Source organism: Melitaea cinxia, chromosome 17 (genome assembly GCF_905220565.1).
Source record: "Melitaea cinxia chromosome 17, ilMelCinx1.1, whole genome shotgun sequence".
NCBI classification, from domain to species: domain Eukaryota; kingdom Metazoa; phylum Arthropoda; class Insecta; order Lepidoptera; family Nymphalidae; genus Melitaea; species Melitaea cinxia.
In genome coordinates, this window is record NC_059410.1 from 8950805 (window position 1) to 8967993 (window position 17189).

Consider the following 17189-nt stretch of genomic DNA (forward strand, 5'->3'; position numbering starts at 1 on the left):
GTAGCCACACTTTCCTACATATGCTTGAGGTTTTGTTATTTCCTGATACATAATAAATGTTGTACATAATAATGCTCCATCTCCAGACTTTATATAGATATAGTATCTAAATATTAAATTAATTTTTTTTTTATTTTTTTTTATAAATAAATAAATATCTACACAATACACACGGTCGTCTGTTCCTAAAGAAAGCAACTTAATGCTTGTGTTATAGGTAACAGCCGACTGGTATATAGCTACATATTAAATAATTAATTCGATACAGCGTCTTGGCTCTTTCAGTATGTATGACAGACACATAGATAAGAATGAAAAAGAGAGCGGGGGAGAAAGAAAGAAAAAGTTTTAATTCAGATAAGATGTAGCAGGACATATCCTGCTCAAAATCTGGAGCAGTCTGACTATGGAAGTACTTTGACCTGTCAGAAAATCACAGCTAAATAATACTGCTTTCAAGTAGTGACGTGTTCCTATTATGAGTAAAATGACCACAACTCCTGGGGTGTCTAACTCTACCCGCAGGTAGGATTGGCAACGCACTTGCGATGCTTTTGTTTTTGCAAGCGTCTATAGGCTACGGTAATCGCATATCCTCAGGTGAGCTGTACGCCGATCTAGCTGTATAAGACCAAGTGATTCATTATTTTACTATGGTAGAAACTAAAATATTTATAATAATAAAAAAAAACAGCTTATTTCGTCTGACGAGTGATTCTCGCGTATCCGTACGTTGAAAATGTTGACGTCCACAATAATATAATCGTGTAAAAATAATTGTAATTTTTCACGGTTTTCTTAAGGTTCACGAGCAAACACAACAATTACGTTTAATTCTTTGGTAGGGTAAAAAGAATTACTACGATATATATAAGGCAGTTGCTTTTTGTTACTAAATTTTATTACAAATTATTCCTGTCTAAAAATACGTGATTTGTATAGGATAGTATAAAAATTCCATGCGAAGTCACGAGCAACAACTAGTGTATTTATAAAAACCTTATTGAGAATCTTAATTTATCTGTCATCTCTTTTATGCATACTTTGATGAATGATTGCAAAGTAAGGATTCAATAGGTAGTGCAAATGACAACATACTATACATGTTATGGTTTTATTTTTATCACAAAACTTTTAGATACACGAATTATACTTTAGAGGTTTGACGTTACACAATGAAATCAAATAAAATATGGCAACCTAAAAGCCTACATCTTCACACTTTCTCGAAGTTATTATATCTTTAGCTCATGTTTTGAAAATAACCCACAGAAATTCAATAAATTTATTCGACATGGCTTTAAGGAAAAGAATTAAGGACGTAAGGTCTCATTTTAAACTGATAGCTCTTGGACTGTACCTTATGTTTTTTGAAAGCTATAAAGATGTTGACTAGCCCGTTGGCGCAGTTTGTAGTGGCCCTGATTTCTGCTCTGCGGCTTGTGGGTTCGATTCCCGACTGAATCTGCGTGTAATATTTGTATTTACATATGCATTGTTTCCATGTAAATTTATAAAAAAAATAGATACATCAGCCGGATGTTACCTATAATACAAACACTAAGCTTATCTTTGGAACAGACTTACTATGTATTGTGTGAATGTTATAAGAGATATATTAGAGCTTTATTTTCGAATCTTTTTAAACTTAGAAAATCTCTTTAAAATGTTGAACATTTTTTTTCTAAATAACAACTGCCAATGAACGTTAAGGTACAAGTACGAAATAAACACAAATCTTATCAAAATTAATCATGAATTATATTCGACGTAATCTGATAAGCTATTTTTTTAATTGATACAATGTTCAGTGGAAATTAATCACTAATACGCAGAAGTTCTTTTCAAAATGGCGGAAAAAATTAAAAAGAAGCCATCGTTTTTCAATTTAAGAAGGTGGAATAGCCAGAGGGGTATTGAAGAAAGCCCCCCAACTCCAACTCCTCAACCAAAGACAAGTCCGCCTTCGTTCAAACAAGCGACATTTCCCACAACTAGATCTCTGAGTACATCTTCAACCGAATTAAAATCAAGAAAGTGAGTTTTTGATACATTTATTACTATACGATTACACACTTTTATAAAAAGATAAAAGTTTTATAAAATAAAAAATAATATGCAAACAATTTAGTAAAAAAAATAGTAGTAATGTTATGTTACGCTTAATTAATTTTTTTAATTTAAAGTTTTATCAAAACTGAGATAACACTATAGCAATATAATATTTACAGACTTCTAAACGCAATTTGGGTAAATAAATCTTATTACATAAAGAATTCGGCTTGTGACAGCTTCATAAACTTTTCATTAATTATATCTTTTTTGATATTGTTGAAACTATTTAGGTGAACATTTAAATTTATGTTTATATCTATACTAAGATTTTAAAATACAGATAATATTATGTGTACATACATAATTATTTATTTTGCTGTACATTTGCTAGCACGCCCCAAGTAGTGTCTGCTCGAGATTAGGCAGTGCCTCCAGCCATATTCGTGATAGTTTAAGATATAATTAAACAGCTATGTTCAGGTGTTCGCGCTACTAGACGAGATACATGTAGAAAGATTTTAGATTGCTCAGTTGCTTTGAACCATGATATCTTGTAAAAGTTTAGTTCCAACGATTTAGCATAAAATAAAAAAAATGACAGTCAGATCAGTTTAAACATACATAATATATTTAAATAGATACAGATAGGAATTGAAGAACATAACGTTAGGGTAAACTTTTCAGTAATATTTGAAAGCATTTGAGACCACTACTTTGGTTTTATAATATTTCATTAATTCACAAAATCTAAGATTTACTCCGAAGCAATGGTAAAAGACCTGATAGGACAACATTTGTTGAAATAAGGAATATCGCTTGTGTAAGAATTTTGTGCCCTGTACACCCACTTCTATGTTTGTCGAAAACTCGTAAATTAAAATAATCACTACTTTACTTATAATAAGTGAAAAATAAAAGTAAAATAAACTACGGAGTGCATTATTTTTGTAGAGGAACCCAAATGAAAAAGACGTTATTTATAAAAAGTAACTATAACCTCTGATGTTATTGCCGTGTGGCTACGGCATTAAAGAATATAGCCACCCCTTCTCTTCCCGTGGGATTCGTAAGAGGCGACTAAGGGATAACACAGTTCCACTACCACCTTGGAACTTATAAAGCCGACCGATGGCGGGATAACCATCCAACAGCTGGCTTTGAAATACACAGGCCGAAGACTGCGTCTTAGATGCGACAAAGCCAGCCCTGCGGTCACCAACCCGCCTGCCCAGCGTGGTGACTATGGGCAACACACGCCATTTTTAGCATGAACTTGTGGAGGCCTATGTCCAGCAGTGGACTGCAATAGGCTGAAATGATGATGATGATGATGAACCTCTGATATTTATTTAGTGGGTCTATTATAGGGCTTATTTCTATCCCCGATTATACTAGTTTAGATGACGTACAGAGTTGGTCCGAGAAGCTTTATAGTAAGTAGACTTGTGTTTGCTAAATTTATTTTTGGTGTAATTTTTTTTCAAATGGTAGTCCAAAAAAATTGACAAATTAAAATACATATTTAAAAATATTACACATATTAGAAAATATTAGTGATAATAGGATAATGGCAGCAGTAGTTGATTAAAATTCTACACAAAAAAAAGTTTTGACATCGAATATTTAATACACAGAATGCATTTAAGCAACAAAAGAAATTTATAGTGAATATTCGTAAAAATTGTGCATGCATCTGCCGAAGTCAAACTTGGCAGACTCTTCGAACATTATAAAACTTACTTCATGTGCATGTGGAAATAAATTTCAACATGACCAACATTTTCAACATCGTTGACTTAGTTTTTTGTTGTATAGTCACTTTCTTTACATTTATTTTTGTTTTCGAATAATCATCTATAATTCTTTTATTATTCCTTTTGATGTGAGTTACATATTTATTACTATCCCGAAAATAGAAAAAAATTAAATATAGTTGGCTAAACGCCAAAAATAATTTATAGTCTAATAAAATTTAAGTACCTAATGAAATTATTTGTTTACTTAAATTTTATAACCCCGTATTCAAATAAAAACCTATTGAATTTATTTCCGAAATAAAATAATAAGGATAACGATCTTATTGTGATACTGTTAAAACTTTTAATGATAAACATGTATAAAGATGGATCATAAAATATTATTCTTTAAAATTAAGAAAACAATTAAGGCGAAGAATCTTAATCCTGTTTTATTTGGTAGCATAAATATTCAGATACACTCATATAACACAAACTTTCATTAATTACATTAACATATATGAGAAATCATGTTTGGAATACAATGTAACGTAAAATTATTGAATTTTCAAGACTTTCTGCCGGTGGCATCAAGGACCTAGTGCAGTGTTCCTTATGCCTTGAAGTCCTCTACAACCCTAAGATGCTGCCGTGTCAACACACATTTTGTTTTGCGTGTCTCAAAAGCTACGTAACAGGTTCGTATTTAAAAAAATTAATATCTTTAGTATTTATTACTTACAATTTATAGGCACGGTTGAAAAGCACGTAGTTCACCTAATATTAAGTTAGTGCTGGATTTTCACCTTCATTTTATAAGTACCTATTAGTAACAGCAGACAAGTCTCGAATGCGATGGTGTTCAAAGGAATTAAAGGGAATTTGAGAAAGTGGTAGTTAAACAAACTGCATAATATCGTATTGGTGATACTCGTACCAATCAGCTGATGATTGGATTGTTTATGGATCGCTCAACCTTTGATAATCAAAAACAGACAAAAATGACAAGCGTTTCGTTAATAATACAAGTAATTAACTCCAATGATTTTTCATGCAAATATCCAGTTGGTGGCCGGTTCCGTTATTTAATATAAGAAATTGACCTTCATTTCCCGGTTTTCTTCTTACGGATTGATGTTTTTTTTTAAGTTATATTTCTATTGGCGCGTTAGAGAAAAATTATGATAGTAAATTTTTACGATGCGCGCGCACACCGTAATAAAATACCGACACCCTGAAGTTTCCTAGCTAATGAAGTATAACTTCTTACGTGTAAGGTGCGTATATAAGTACACATACACTTTTTCTTCTGTCTACAACACTAGAAACATCGCAAGCGCGTTAATTGTCAACCATATCCCCAATTCCCCCCAGGAGCTCTGGTCGCCTTACTCACCAATTTGTACTGTTCTCCCGAAATATTTAGGTTCCGTAAAGATTTGTCCTCTAAAGCTGGACTCGATATGATATCTAAGCTATTGATAATTTACGATTCTAAACCTATTTTTTTTTAATTTTAGTTTTATAATTATTACCTAACACACAACGAATTATTTCTTCGAATATAGAATTTATTCATTATTGATTTTTCATAAATTTCTAATGAAATAAGTACGTAGTTTTCACATCTTTATTATTTATTAATCATTGCATTTAAGTATTACATTAATGGACTTAATGACTGCCACTTCAGTTGCATCTAAACTGTATGTGATTAGTATTTCAATAAACCATCTTTGGAAATTAGTAACAAATAATATAGTACTTACATTAACATAAATAAATAATCTATTAATGGCAGCCTTTCAACAATCCGATCTGATTCCCGATAAACTGCTAAATACAAATTAAGAGTGGTGTAATACTTGTTGTATGAAATTTACACTTATACTTAGTTTATATAGAAAAGGAATTCAGAATGCTATTTTTTTTTAAATTATGCATAAAAATACATTAAATCAATAAAAAAAAAATTACACACACTTGGTATTGTGTGTGATGTTTTTTTTTGTATTTGACACACACACACACACACAGACACACAAACACACAAAACTGATGTTGAGTCCATCACTGGAGAAAAACATGATATTCGCAAAGCTAAACGAAAAAAGGGGACATCACCAGAATTGGGGACCAAGAACGTGAAGAAAATTAAGAGAACGGGATCCACCCTGCTCGCTGAAAATACAATACCCGACAAGAAGATATTAGAGTGGCAAACAGTCAAATCCAAAAAAAGAAGATGCAGTCTCAAAAGAAGAAGCCAAGACAATCAGTGGAGAGGCCCAATGCACTGATTGTTCGGCCAAAAGAAAAAGAGAAGTATGCGGATATACTCAGTCGGATCAAGTAAGATGTTCCCGATGAGCAAGTCCGCTCAGCGGTAGATAAAACCCGCAAGACAGCGACTGGTGATCTGTTGGTCATCCTTATTAAAGAGAGCACAGACAAAGGTCACGGGCTGCAAAAAACTAAACTACAAACTACTAGGCAAGATCATTGTCACGCTGTTTCCTCACCAAATGCAACTACATCGTCAGATAGAGCAATATGAAACAGAAGAATTTCCACCCATTACAGAAGATGAGATGTTCGAAGCATGGTCTAGAGTAGGGAATACGAAATCTCCGGGCCTACATGGAATTCCAAATACTTCACTAAAAGCTGCCATCAAAGCAGCGCCTGCAATATTTCTTGTCGTCTCTAACAATTGCCTCACAAAAGATACGTTCCCATTTATGTGGAAACAACAGTGGCAAGTCCTCCTCCCCCAAAGGAAAGAGACCTCCGAAAGAACCAACATGCTATCGACCGCTCTGCATACTGCTGACAAAATACTCAGGATAATACACAGGACGCATAATACACAGGAGGATCGAAGCAGCAGTCGAACCGCTACTTGCCAGCAACCAATACGGCTTTCGGAGACGACACATTGGATGCAATTAGCGTTTTCGTCAATACAACTAAGGACGCAATCGTTGGAACCAGATGGAAGGAAGGTACGAAGAAGTACTGCCTGGTAGCAACGTTAAACATAAAAAATGCCTTATATTCCGCCAAATGGGATTGCATTATCAGCTCTTTACGAAATGAAGGTATCAGGATACTTACGAAGGATGGTTGCAAGCTACTTTTCTGACAGGATCCTAAAATATAACACAAAGACTGGTCCGAAAACATACAAAGTCACTGGAGGAGTGCCCCAGGGCTCAGTTTTGACCACTTTTGTGGAATATCATGTAGGACGGATTATTAAAACTACAACTTCTAAAAGAAGTCAAACTCATGGCATATTTTTTTAAAGCTTTTTTTAAGTGCGCAAAATATGCAGATGATGTGGCCGTAGTGGTCGTTGCAAAGCATCTCGAAGAAATTACCATCGCCTTTGACGCTACCGTCGAAAAGATTAGCCACTGAATAAACACAGTTTGACTGCAGTTGGCAGAGCACATGAAATCACATCCCAGCCATCTCTTTGGTATTTGGGCGTTATGGTTGATGCCCGACTCAACTTCAAGCAGCAGGCACAGCACGTGGATGCCAGAGCGTCAGTGGTAGACCGACATTATCAAGGCTGATGCCCAACATAGGAGGCCCGAAGCAGAGTAAGAGGGAGTTACTGACGTTTGTAGTAACATCTGTATTCACCTACGGAATCCCCACTCTCTGAAGAACTTGCCAAAGAGGAAATAAATAGCATACGATGGTGGCAATTGAAGGGATACCAGTACAAAAGGCAGATGGACCTACCGTCTTATTCCACAAGTCGATGTCTGGTTAAACCGTAATCATGGTGAGGTCAATTACTACCTGACACAAATGATCTCAGGACATGGGTGCTATCGGGCATACCTCTATAAATATAAGCAGGAGGCGTCTTCGATGTGCCCATCCTGCCTGGGAGTTAGTGAAGAGGTAGAGCACGTGTTCTTAACGTGTCCTCGTTTCGACCTGTTACGCAGTACCTGGGCAGGCCCTTACGAAGAAAATTCAGCCAGAGTCTTTGATAGAAGTTATGCTCTCATCGGAGTCAGCATGGCAGGCGACAAGCGCAATTGCGACGAAAGTTCTTTAGGAGCTCCGTCGGTTGAAAAGAAAGCGGTCGAAAAACAAAACCCGTGACATTAGCATGACGAAAGACCAGAAGCTAAAGCCCCCCTCCACAAAGTAATGCCTAGCGGCGGTTCCGTGAGAGAAGAGGAGGTTGACGCCAGAGGAGGTTTTCCATACCTCTGGAAAAAACACACACACACAAACACACACACACACACAAACACACACAAACACGCATATATACTCTTTTGTTTATAATCATAGAAGAATCTTTGAACCAGTTAAGAATCTTGAACAGAACCTTAATAATATTCAAGCTTATAATTTAAATTAATTATGGTCGAATATGAGGAGGCCTATGTCCAGCAGTGGATTGTATAGGCTGTAATGATAATGATGATGGTCGAATTTTGAATACTGGTCGACCACTAGTTATTACCTTTTACGCTACCTAAGTATATGTAACATATTGTATGACGTCGCATATCTAATGATAATCTATAAATCATATAAATTTACAACAAGCGTATTTCATGTTAATATAACTTGATATATTAAAACAATGTCCTCAGTATTACTCACTCCGTCAAATAGTGAATAATTATCTATAGATAACTACTTATAATATAAACAATGAACCGGTAACAAATCACATATTTCTACAGCCAACTAACAGCCATTGGAAGGAGGTAACATCTTTCGCGTTTGTGTTGTAATTTGAACCCATATAATTTTTGGAATACTACCTAGTATACCCAATATTAAGTCTATCTCGTTTGTATAAATGTTTTACGCTTCAGTATACCTAATGTTACATAAATAACATAATTATATGACGTCCACATATCTATTGTTATCTTCAAGATAAATGCCCAAACGATTATTTTTAACTTCATGCAAGGCTATTGTCAATACTACGAAAGGTAATAAAAATAATGTGGGAAAATTTTAATTTTCAGATTCGTCTGTTATTTCTTGTCCCATCTGTCGCACAAGGATACACATCCAGGGAACAAATTTCATAGAAGGTTTACCATCAAATCTCTATATAGACACTCTTTTAAGTATGATTGGTATCGATACCGGTTCGAAGGTAGAAGAAGCTCCAATGACACCGAACACGCAATCTGTTGAGCTATTTGCCGGCGGTGTGAGATGTTCCCACTGCAAAACTATGTGCGATAATTCGGATGTTACTGCTTGTGAACATTGTAAACTGGTACGTTCAGAAGTTCACAGAATATAGTATCTTTGTATTTTTCTTAACTTCTCTACTCATGAACTGCTAACGTTCAATTAACCTCCTTGCTAGGTTCAAGACAAGATTCTTGTTTAACAGAATTTGTGTGCAATTAATTTCTTTAACACTAAATTTATTCATTTAAAATTTACAGTCCTTTTGTCGAGTTTGTTGGTCGCAACATTTGGAAGATATGCGTTCACAATTAGGATCAATCCTAAAAGAAATAAACTCTGCCGCAAGCCGCTTTGAACATAAAACGGAACATCACAAGGTATTTATAATACACCCTAAATCGCAGATTCGATTATATATATTATATAATTAGATCAGCAAAGAAGCGTGCAGCTCACCTGATGGTAAGCGATTACCGTAACTTCGTCTGCAACACCAGAAGCATCGCAAGTGCGTTGCCGACCCTATCCCCAATTCCCAGAGAAGCTCTAGTCACCTTACTCACCAACAGGAACACAACACTGCTTGAAAGCAGTATTATTTAGCTGCGATCTTCTGTAAGGTCAGGGTACTTACTGCCCCAGTCGGCCAGCTCCAGATTTTAAGCAGGATATTTTCTGCTGTGCCCTACCTCAGTTGAAATATACTAAAATCACTGTGTCCAAAACCAGCTCGTATTCAGATAAGATTTATCAGAACATATACTTCTTTCGTCTTATCTTTACAATTATTTTAATTCCTTAAAGTTTATTTTTAACCGACTTCCAAAAAAGGAGGAGGTTCTCAATTCGACTGTATTTTTTTTTTTTTTTTAATGTATGTTACATCAGAACTTTTGACCGGGTAGACCGATTTCGACAAATTTTGTTTTAATCGAAAGGTGGTGTGTGCCAATTGGTCCCATTTAAATTTATTTGAGATCTAACAACAACTTTTCGAGTTATATCTAATAATGCGTTTTTACTTGACGCTTTTTTCGTCGACCTACGTTTTATTATACCGCATAACTTTTTACTGGATGTACCGATTTTGATAATTCTTTTTATGTTGGAAAGGGGATATCCCTAGTTTTGTACCATAAATAAGGAAACCAGGATCTGATGATGGAATCCCAGAGAAATCGAGGGAAACTCTCGAAAATCCGCAATAACTTTTTACTGGGTGTACCGATTTTGATAATTTTTAATTTAATCAAAAGCTGATGTTTATCATGTGGTTACATATAAATTTTATCGAGACCTGATAACTACTTTTTGAGTAATCTTTGATAACGCGTAGTTACTTGATTATTTTTTCGTCGATCTACGTTGTATTACTCTTCGATGTAATTGAAGTCGGTTTTTTTTTCGTTTGCGAGCAAACACAATTATATTGTGATAATAATGACCGTTTTACATTGAGGAACAAGATTTTAAATGTCTACATAATCTCAACCGTGTTTAACAAATTTTATACCTTACAGGATCGTTGCGATCACATTGTTGAACAAATAAACATAGCTGCAGAGGAAAAAATAAATGCTATTCTCGAAGCTAAAATGAGTTTGTTAAAAGATGTTGCAGAGTTAAAACATTCGGGTGATATGTCCGCTTTAGCTTTAAAAGTATCATTGGATGAAGCTCGTGAAGTAGCAACTAATGCTATGGGTGAAAATAAGAACATAAGTGACCATGAAAGGGTAAATAATAAATAATCGTCTTATACTCGTATGTTTATATTGCTAGGGCAGTAAAGTAACTTAATAATTTTTTTTTTAATTTGCTCGATAACAAATCGCTATAGCTTTCCGTAACAACGTTTTACGTACTTACGCATATTATATAAAACAATACTGATTATTATTGGGGTAATTTCACGATTATTATCATAAATACATTAGATAATTAATTGGTTAAAACTCTTTTTCTTGTTTATTTATAACTAAATGTTATTTACTAATGTTGTAATTAAATTTTTATAAACAGGTGATGACTTTTATAAATCTGCATCAAACTACGCTTCAACTTCTATCAGAAGTTTCTAAATGGGACGTCGAGCAGTTTGCCTTCGATAAAGAGAATTTTAAAATCGAATCAGATACAACAACACCATGTGACGCAGAATCAGACGAGCCTGTGCCTGATGTTGCCAAACCAAATGATCCCATGGAAAGTGAAGGAAGCTTAATACATTGGTATAGGTAAGAGCCAAACAAGATGCATCTCTATTTATTTTAAAAGGAAACAAAGTATCAACGCTGTAAACACTTATCCAATTGGACCACAATCAGGATCTGACTCTACCTAACTAAAAAAGGATTGGTGTTACAATATGCAGTTTTTAATTTTCATATAAATGAAAAGGTTACCTGAACAATCATACATTTATCTAACACAGTTAACGGACAATACTTAATGAAATTGAGATGTTGACTAAAAATTTGTTTTAGATCTCGTAATTTCGATCCACATTACATGTGGCGGAAGACGTCTCGCCCTGCAGGCATTGGTGTTAGCCCTTGGAAAAACCATCTTTATATTTGTGGTATGGACAGTCACAGCGTACTCGTTGTAGAGCGAACTCAAGCCAAAATTGTTACCAGATTATCATGTGACGACATGCTTTGTCCAGTACAAATTGCCTTTATGAAAAGTATAGGCGAGATCTATGTTACAGGTATTTTTGTTGATAAAATAAACCCAATAATTTATTCATTTATAAACTTTAAATACTGATAAGATAGTAGAGATTATTTTAAGACATATTTAATAGTCATTATCAAATGTTTAATTTCAGATAAATGGAAACATTGTATACACGTATTTTCCAAAGATGGTGAATATTTAAGATCTATAGGACAAAAAGGAAGCCGTGTCGGTATGTTTCGTTCACCAGAAGGCATTACCACGGACAATGCAAATAACTTGATCTACGTAGCTGATACTGGAAACGATCGAGTTCAGGTATCTTGAAATCTTTAAGGCAATAAATATTATAATAGTTTCGATAGTAAATCTTATCAATCCAAGACAGAACTAATCTGCTACTTCTTTGTAAATTGGATAAATAAATTGCAATTACCGTTATGCACATTATGATACACGTATGGATTGTGTTTCTGTAATTTTTAGTTTTATCTTTAAAAATATACTTATGTTGTTGTTGTTTTTTTATGACAAACAGGTAATCGATATTGAAGGGAAATTTGTTGACCAATACGGAGTATCTACAAAGCCACAAGCGATACACACATCCAGCTTATGGGAAACGAAAGAGGTAGTCTGTACGGAATTTAACGCACCCACCTCTGTCGCGATCACAAACGATCGAGTCATCATATTAGACAGCGGAAATCGACGAGTAAAAATATATAACAAACAAGATAAAAGTAAAATATTGGAATTCGGTTCTTTGGGACAAAGAAAGGGACAATTTCGGCAGCCAGAAGTATTAGCAGTTGATCCTATGGGCTTTATACTTGTAGGAGACTCCGGTAATTGTAGAGTTCAAGTTTTTAAATCAAACGGTCAATTGGTACGAGTGTTTGGTAGACTTGGAACAGAGCCTGGAAAGTTTGGATGGATTTCTGGGTTACACGTCACTAAGCAGTTGGATATTATCGTAAGCGACACAAAGAATCATTGCGTTAATTTCTTCTGATTTTAATATGTATATAATATATTACTAGAAGTATTTGGTATCATATGTAAACATAACATCACTTATAAAATAAATGATTGTGTATAAACTGATAATGTAAACAAAAACAACTATTTTTATGATAAAGCTATATTCTTCATATTATTTTGATATTGATTATGTCGAAGTGAAAATTATCGAATATTATGGACATCTTTATCGTTAGTTCAATTTCGTAGTAAGCAAGAAATCAGTTTAATCATTCTCGTCGGTCTGTCATAGACGACAGGCCAAAGAGTAAAATAACTTGCTTATACAACAGTCTATGCTCGACTTAGCTGACATACCAACGTAATAAAAAGGGTTCGTCCATTAATAAGTCGTCATAGTAAGGGGGTTCGGAAAAACACCACGAAATATCATAAGGATGGGGGTGGGGTCTATATAAAAATATCATGTGTATTTATTTTGCCTTGAATGCGGCGCTACTTTAAAAACAAAAAAAAAACAGCTAACAAACACCTTGCAACCTTAATGATTAAATTTTTCTTGATGAAAAAAATTATTAACGCATGTGCGATACTTCAGGTGTTGGAAGCCTAGACGCTTTGAGCTTATGGAAGCTACTGTAATTGCTTACCATCATGCGAGGACCCTTGCTTGCTGACAGAGTTGTATAAAAAACAGATTCAAGTTAGCATATAGATTATCTCAGAATTAAAAAGTAATGAAATATAAAAACGTTATTGAAAACAAAACTGTTTATAATCACTTTATTACATCACTGGTTACAAAATTAAAGTGAAACTACATTTTAAGGTGTTATTGCATTCTAAATTCTTAATGTAACATTTTGAGATGTAAAACAGATCCATTATTTTCAACCCAATACTAAACAATGAAATATTGGTACAGATAAAAATTCCAATAAAATTTTTCTTACAATTACAACAATATTGTCAAGAAAACATTTTTTTTTTTTTTTTGTGAATACATCTATCTTAATTGATTGCTTATTTTTTCAATACACGTCTACGAAGCGTACATATAAAATATTCTTTGTCTTTATCCTTCTAATTTGTTCTGCCCTAGGAAAGACATTAACAAAACATATTTTAATAAGATGTGTTTATCTTCATGAATAAAGGCCTTCAAAGTAAGGCAAATAACAATTAAGAAAAAAATATATTTTGAAACCAAACATAGTAGTTATTACAAGAAATTGCATGATAATGCATTTTTTGAAGTGAAACTTTTTTAAAAACGTTGATTTGAAACTCGATTAAACGAAAATGCGGTACAAAAACAAAAACATAAATGTATAGGAAAAAATGAGATAGATTATATTACACAGTATTTTAAATTCTCGGTAAAAAATCTCTCATAAGCTACTTTTCTGAAGTTTCACTTCTTCCGTGTGTGAATGTGCATGTGTGCAATTCACACACGGAAGAAGTTTCACTTCTTCCGTGTGTGAATTGCACACATGCACTTTTTTCTATTAAAATTCATGTTATAGAAATAGAAAAATAAATGACATTTAAAAAAATTACATCTAGTAAATGAAATAGGAAAAGTATATAATCTATTTTTTATAAATTTAAAAATGTAAATATGGCGTATCAGTCTCGACTAGGTGGTACAAATATTTATCTATTATTATTTACACTATCGAAACTGACTACATTTAAAACTTCTTTTAATTATACTTAAGATTTTAAAAACTAATGAGAATTAATTTACAGTAAAATAATACTTTAAATTTTAATAAAATAATAAATATGGAATTGTGAAATTTTAAAGGAAAGACATTCAAATATTACGCTAAAGTAGAACTCCAAAAATTCGTCAGTGACAATTTTTTAATGAATAGATTTTATTTTTAAATTTTATTTTATTACTTAATTACAAAAGTTTTATAATCTATTTCAAATGTCTGAAGCTCCAGTTGCTTTGATTACTTTTTTTAATAAAACATTTACAAGAGGTAGTTGCTCTTTTTTCTCAATTTCGGCATTCAGTAGAATATAATTTGTTAGAAAAAAACTAATAAACATTTTAGTCAAAAATGAAAAAAAAAAACAGAGAATCGGATAAAATATTGGTCTTTTGAAGCGATTTTATCCTTTGTGACATACATTTGAAAATATTTTGTATAACATTCAGTTACTAAGCACCATACATTTGTTGGAAAAAATATCAATCTCATTTTATTAAAATAAAAATATTAAAATTATATAAAAAGGTTAATTTCATTTTTAATAAAAATATGTGATATTTGATTGCTATTTTACATATGTGTCACTTGTCATTATTAACGAAATAATCGTAAATGTTAGTCAAGATTCTTGATCATTCACTTACATTTCTAACAGCACCTTGGTCGGTACAAGAATTCATAATATTTAGATATTACATAAATTTGTGACAATATTTACAAAGCACAAACATAACCATTAAATCATGGCAGGATAAAAAATATTTGGTTTTATCCAGGCTGCTAAAATCAAATTATAAAGACATACACAAAGTTTAGAAATCTAAGAAGACCTACAAGGCTGACACCTACTCACTGGATGGCTTTCACCAAGTACAACGGAATCTGATTCTGCTGGTGGACCTTCACTGTTATCGTGTTGCCGCTGAAAAAAACATTAATACTTAATATTAAATAGCAAAAGAATACATGTTGGAATACATACATCTTTAAAATTACTGGTTCTATTTAAGAATGTTTATTTAGGAAAATAAGAGACTATAAAATAACACACTGCAAGGTGTAGAAGCAAAGATGAGGACATATATATATATATATTGGTGAAAACACCTATGTCAGTATATTTAATCTAAATATAGCTTATATTACGTAAATATTTAAAAGAGACAAATAATGTAATAAACTATAAATTTATCAGCAGATTCATGGATACAAAACAATGCTATAATATAAAAAAAATATATGAAAAACATTTTAACTACAAAAGCAGTAGATTAAATTGTAAATAATATTATTTATTTATTTATTCTTAATGTACACCGAAATACAGACACATATAAAGAAAGATACAATAGAAGATGTACAAAGGCGATCTTATCGCTAAATAGCCTAAGCCTAGCTAATATTAATACCTGAAATTTACTCTTGAATGTAAAGAAAAAGTCATTTACTCACCCTTTAATCTTTATTGTACACCAAAATGCATCAAAAAGAAAAGATGCAATAAAAGGCAACATTATTTTTAAAACACCAATCATATTTATATAAGATAATATTGTTATCACCTTCAGTTCAGTAGCTAGGCCACGGAAAGTATCTTCCACATTTGTATTATCCTTTGCTGACGTCTCCATTACAAACATAATCTCAGGTATGTAACGACAGAATGAATTTGGTTCATCAGGCTCAACTTCACGCTGATCAATCAAGTCACACTTGTTTCCTATCAAAGATACAATAACGTTGGAAGATGTGTATCGTCTAACTTCTTCTATCCATTTTTGTAAGGACAAAAATGTAGACCTTTTAGTTATATCATACACTGGAATAAAATATATTAATAAATAAGTTTAGTTGACTTAATTTATTTAGTAAAATATTTAAACAAAAACAGCCGATTTATAAATTAATTGTATGGTTAATGGCAAAGGTGCATTAAATAACGTCAATAGGATAAGTAGTAATTGCTTAATAATTTCATAATATGAAAAGATTACCAAACCATAAAAATAATATGATTGTGTTATTTTGGGTTTTGCTCCGCAAATAAAGCGAAAATATTAAGAGCCACTTAAATAGTAATAAAAAAAACTGCAAGTAGTATTTGACATAATATAATTAAGAAAGATTTGTGTTATTTTATTTGAATAATAAATAAAGCGATAGTAGGCAGATTACACAACATACCTATAATTACTCCATTCGCAGAGCGATAATAGCTTTGAGTTATTGTTCTGAATCTTTCCTGTCCAGCAGTGTCCCATATCTGAAGCTGATACATTTTGATTAATTATGAATCTAGTTATCGAGCAGAAGGCTCTCTAATTCTTATTTACTAACCTTGACCTTCTTTCCGTCAACTATTAGAGTTTTCATTGAAAAATCTACGCCTATTGTATTACCGTGTCTTTCTATGAAGTTACCGGACTTCAATCGTTGCACAATGCACGTTTTGCCCGTCCCACAATCACCAATTAGAACTATTTTAAATAGATAATCGAATTGTTCATCAGGAACACTCATGAGAGTGGTAGGATTACGGCTACTCATCATTACTTTATTGTGATCAAATTTGTAAAAAAATTCTGTTTACGTTGTTCACTTGACAATCATTTCTCAAATATTGAGTCTGACGTTTAAACAAGCATGTTGCTAGTTTGAAAACGAATTATTATACGGTTATATTATCTTATTAGAGTTTATAGTTTATAGTAGTCTAGTACACTAGGTCTACAGTGCTCTATGTAACAAATGCAATTATAATAATAAGTATCAATTTATTCTTACAATTTATTTGTGTTTTTATTTC

The 17189-nt window shown here is 32.8% G+C and overlaps 2 protein-coding genes across 2 annotated transcripts; one reads left to right on the forward strand and one right to left on the reverse strand.

The window, feature by feature from the left end:
* Positions 1-1849: 1849 nt before the first annotated feature.
* Positions 1850-12791, forward strand: LOC123661323 (RING finger protein nhl-1-like). Its single transcript, XM_045596286.1, has 9 exons — positions 1850-2037; positions 4365-4489; positions 8810-9069; positions 9245-9364; positions 10508-10723; positions 11010-11224; positions 11474-11700; positions 11821-11987; positions 12208-12791. The coding sequence occupies exons 1-9, from the start codon at positions 1850-1852 to the stop codon at positions 12682-12684; spliced, it is 1995 nt and encodes a 664-aa protein (XP_045452242.1). The 3' UTR covers positions 12685-12791.
* Positions 12792-15087: 2296 nt separating this feature from the next.
* On the reverse strand, positions 15088-17044 carry LOC123661624 (ras-related protein Rab-43). The gene is made up of 4 exons (XM_045596579.1): positions 16721-17044; positions 16568-16652; positions 15946-16202; positions 15088-15305 (listed from the first exon to the last, which is right to left on the reverse strand). The coding sequence occupies exons 1-4, from the start codon at positions 16931-16933 to the stop codon at positions 15204-15206; spliced, it is 657 nt and encodes a 218-aa protein (XP_045452535.1). The 5' UTR covers positions 16934-17044; the 3' UTR covers positions 15088-15203.
* Positions 17045-17189: the final 145 nt, after the last annotated feature.